Raw genomic sequence first — 4,120 nt, 5'->3', positions numbered from 1 at the left:
ATACAAGGGGGATCTTCCTGCTTGGAGCAGAGAGGCAGCAACATCTATGGCGTGCTCTGCTCCATAGAGGGAGAAGCAGCAGCTACGCTCATGCACATGGCTGGTTTATTGCACACCATTTGCAATGATGCAGAAGTGCAGCATCTCTTCCCTCCCCTCCTTCCCTGTGGCTTTGGGAGCTTTGGGCAGCAGAGGTGGCTGGTCTTGCCTTGGGAACAGGGAGGTGATCTTGTCCTGTTTCTCTGAGGTCCCTGACTGCTGCCTGATGCTGGTGACAGTCAGCCTGGTGGTGAATCTCCCTTCCACAGCTGAGTGGGAAGAGGCAGGGTGGATGAAGGACCCCACGCTGGCACAGCAGGTGATGGGAGTGCTCCCCCTTGGCACCCTCTGACTCCCTGTGGAGCCATGCCCAGGGCTGGGCTGGTTCTCAGGAGAGATGCGGCTCGGCCACCAAGCCTAAGCCTTTCGTGTTGGCTGCCAAGTCACAGCCAGCCTTGCACCCACCCCAAGCCTTCTCCAGCTTCCCTCTGAGCACCCGTTCTTGATCCTCACACCTCCTCAGCCTTTCCTCTAGCATTTTCAAAGGCTTCCTCCCCACCGTGTACCCCTAGCAACACTGGGCCAGGGGGCTCTGCTGGTCTGGGAAGGTTCATCCCTCCCCTTTGTAGGTAAGAAAGCAGAGCAGGACTTGGCCGGAACAGCCGAGTTCAGCAGCCCTCCCCAGACCCTTCCCGCGCCCCCTGTCCTCTGGGCTCTCCCTACGTCCCCCAGACAAAGGGCTGGGGGTCTGTGACAGCCTCGCAGGTCCCAGCCCGTCCCCTCGGCGGCCGCACCGAACGAGCCCCCACCAGTGAAGGTCACGCCGGGGCGGCGGCCGCGGGGCAAAGCCGCGCCGTGTTCTCCTCACCCCCCCGCCGCCCACCGGCGAGGGGCGGGCGCACCGGGGCCCCGTGCGGCGGGGATTGGCTGCGGGCGGGGAGGCGGGGAGCGGCGGGGCCGCGGCTGGCTGCAGCGGCGGGCGCGGAGCCCAGAGCGGGCGCGGCGGAGCATCCTCGGGCACCGCGGCCCCGGTGCGGGCCGCCTCCCCCGCAGCTCCGGGCCTCATATGGGCGGTGCCGGCGCCCCGGCCCCCGCACGCCCGTCCCGCTCGGCGTTAGCATGGGCACGGTGCTCTCCCTCTCCCCCGCCGCCTCCTCGGGCAAGGGCGGCGGCGGCGGGGGGCTGCTGGCCGAGAAGGCGCCGGGAAGGGTGCCGGGCAAGGGCGAGAGCCGGCTGAAGCGCCCCGGCGTGCTCATCTCGGCGCTCACCTGGAAGCGGCTGGTGGCCGCCTCGGCCAAGAAGAAGAAAAGCACCAAGAAGGTGACGCCGAAGCCCGGCGGCGGGGCCCCGGGGGGGGCCCCGGGCCAGCCCGATCCGTTGGTGGTGCAGCGCAACCGCGAGAACTTGCGCAAGTCGGTGGTGGGGCCGGCCGACGGTGCCAAGCAGGGCCCGCTGGCCGTGCCGGTGCCCACGGTGCCCTCGGCGCCGCAGGAGCTGCACCCGGGCTCCGGCGGGGGAAAGCCGCCGCCGCCCCCGCCGCCGGCCGGCAGCCGCCCCCCGGGATCCCCGCGCCGCGTGGTGGTGCAGGCGTCCACCGGAGAGCTGCTGCGCTGCCTGGGGGACTTCGTGTGCCGCCGCTGCTACCGCCTGAAGGAGCTGAGCCCCGGAGAACTCATCTCGTGGTTTCGCAGCGTGGACCGCTCGCTGCTGCTGCAGGGCTGGCAGGACCAGGGCTTCATCACCCCGGCCAACCTGGTGTTCGTCTACCTGCTGTGCCGGGAAGCGCTGCGGGGCGAAGACATCGGCAGCCAGGCCGAGCTGCAGGCCGCCTTCCTCACCTGCCTCTATCTCGCCTACTCCTACATGGGCAACGAGATCTCCTACCCGCTCAAGCCCTTCCTGGTGGAGGGAGACAAGGGGCGCTTCTGGGAGCGCTGCCTGGGCATCATCCAGCGCCTCAGCGCCAAGATGCTGCGAATCAACGCGGACCCGCACTACTTCACGCAACTCTTCCAGGACCTCAAGAGCGAGGGCGAGGGCGGAGACGGGTCCAAGCACTGGACGATCAGCCTGGACCGTTAGGGAGGTACCAGGCCCCCGGCGCCGGGGGCGGAAGGGGCCGCGCACCGAGGGGCGGGGGAGGCGAAGGACTGTCGGATTCCCCCCCCTGCCCCCGCATCCTCCTCGCCTTCCCCCTTCCCCGGCCGTCAGTTCCACGGAGACGCTGCTTGGACCCTCCCCGCTCCGGATCCGGCTTCCCTCCTCCCCCGCCTCCGACCCCATCCGGGGGCTGCGCTCCGGAGCCCCGAGGCGGCGGCGAAGATCGGGGAGGGGGAGCGCTGCCCCTCCCTGCTCGGCCAAGGGCGGGAGGGGGAGGCTGCGGAGGAGCGGAGGCTCCGGGATGAGCTTTCTCTAGAAAAAAGGGGTGAAAAAATGGATGTGGGGGCCGGGGGCAGGAGGGCTCGGGGGGGATTTTGGGGTGTGGAGGGTGCATGCGAACGGGTCCCTGGCGCGGGCAGGGCCGCCCCGCGCCTCCGCAGCTCTCCCGGCGCTGTCCGTGGTGCTGGAGCTGCCGCGCCTGAGCAGACAAAGGCGGGGATTGCGGGCACGGCTGGGGGGGTTCTGTGGGCGATGCCTTCCCCCCTCCCCCGCCCACGTGTGGTGTATGGGCCCCCTCCCCCAGCACGGGCGAAGCTGCCCCTCACCCCGCGGGAGCCGCCCGCAAACCCCTTTGTTCGAGCCGCTGGTGGAGGGGGGGCGCCCACGCCCCTCCCCTCGGGCAAATCCCCCCCCTTGTGCCCCCCGAAACAGGGGGTGATGCCTCCCCGTCCTTGGCTTGCTGCGGGAAGAGGGGTCTGTGCCACAGGAGGCCTAGGGTGCCCAAACGGAGGGGCCTGCTATGGGAGGGGGGGTCTCCTCTCCTCTTGCTTTGCTTCACTGGAGAATAAAGAGGTGGCCTGGATGGGCCTGGCGGTGGCTCCTGGACTTGCTGGGCTGTGGGGCGCAAGGGCAATTGGGGTAACATCCCAAGCTCCTGGTCATGACCCACTCCTCCCCGAGAGGGATGGGGGGCCCTGGTTCCCAAAGGGGTTTTACTCCCTGGTGTGAATTGGGGGTCAAATTTTCACCCTTCTTTCTGCCCAAGGCCAGTTCTAGTCCACCTGAGTGTCTCTTGGACCCTTGTGAGCTCTCCTGGCCTTCTTCATTCCAGATGAAAATTCCTGATGCCTGTCTGCCACTCTGAATTTAAACAGGATGCCACAGTTTATGTCACCTCCATTTTTTTAAATTTAATTTTCTTGAAGCTATGCCCTCCCTCACCTTACTCCTCCCTACCTCTGCTCTGCAGGGCTGGGTTCCCTTTTCCTGGCAGCAGCAGGCTGTGGGAGCTGTGCTGCTATCCCTGTTACCAGCCCTGTGCTTCTGCAGACCTCCAGGGAGAGGGGTGGAGCACGGGAAGGCTTTGCCTTTTATAAAACTGGTTGCTACGCTTCAGGGTGCTGAATTTTCCAGGACTCCTTTAGCAGAGGCTGCTGCACATGCTCTCTGGCTGGGGTCTGCATCCAGGGCTTCCCATCCCCTCTGAGCCAGGCATTTGGGCTCCCCTGCGCTGGGAAGAGCTGTGCTGGCTCTGCAGGTCATGGAGGGTAAGCTGGATTCCCTCTACCTTTGTGTGCATCAGCAGAGCTGCTAATTAGGCCCAATCTGGCTCATTCAGGCAAAGCTGTGCTGCCAGGAAGACAGCACAGATGTCCCTGTGACAGGGCTGACCTGGCAGGGTGCTGTGCGAGGCTTTTCCATGGCTGTGTGAACCCAACAAGACCCACGCTGCTCCTGCCCTCCCTCTCCTCAGGGGTGCTCCTGTCTGTGCCTTTAGAGTGACATTCAGGTGACCTTGTGGGCTACAAGGCATTCCCAACCCACCCCAACTTTGGCCATACCCACACCTTGTCATGGGAAAGGTAACTTTGGCTTCAGCTGGTGGAATTGGGGCCTTACAGCTCCTGTGGGGCTGCTGGGAGAGCCCTGACTCTCTCCTACCAGCGTTTTGCAGAGAGGGAAACTGAGGCACAGTGAGGTG

General features: G+C 65.9%; 1 protein-coding gene across 1 annotated transcript; it reads left to right on the top strand.

Moving 5' to 3' along the window:
• Positions 1 to 1,008: 1,008 nt before the first annotated feature.
• On the top strand, positions 1,009 to 3,001 carry CDK5R2 (cyclin dependent kinase 5 regulatory subunit 2). The gene has a single exon (XM_064718895.1). It carries the CDS (start codon positions 1,159 to 1,161, stop codon positions 2,119 to 2,121), a length of 963 nt encoding a protein of 320 aa, XP_064574965.1. The 5' UTR covers positions 1,009 to 1,158; the 3' UTR covers positions 2,122 to 3,001.
• The last annotated feature ends 1,119 nt before the right edge of the window (positions 3,002 to 4,120 follow it).

This window comes from Zonotrichia leucophrys, chromosome 7 (assembly GCF_028769735.1).
Source record: "Zonotrichia leucophrys gambelii isolate GWCS_2022_RI chromosome 7, RI_Zleu_2.0, whole genome shotgun sequence".
Taxonomy (NCBI): domain Eukaryota; kingdom Metazoa; phylum Chordata; class Aves; order Passeriformes; family Passerellidae; genus Zonotrichia; species Zonotrichia leucophrys.
This window is presented reverse-complemented; position numbering and strand designations above follow the sequence as displayed.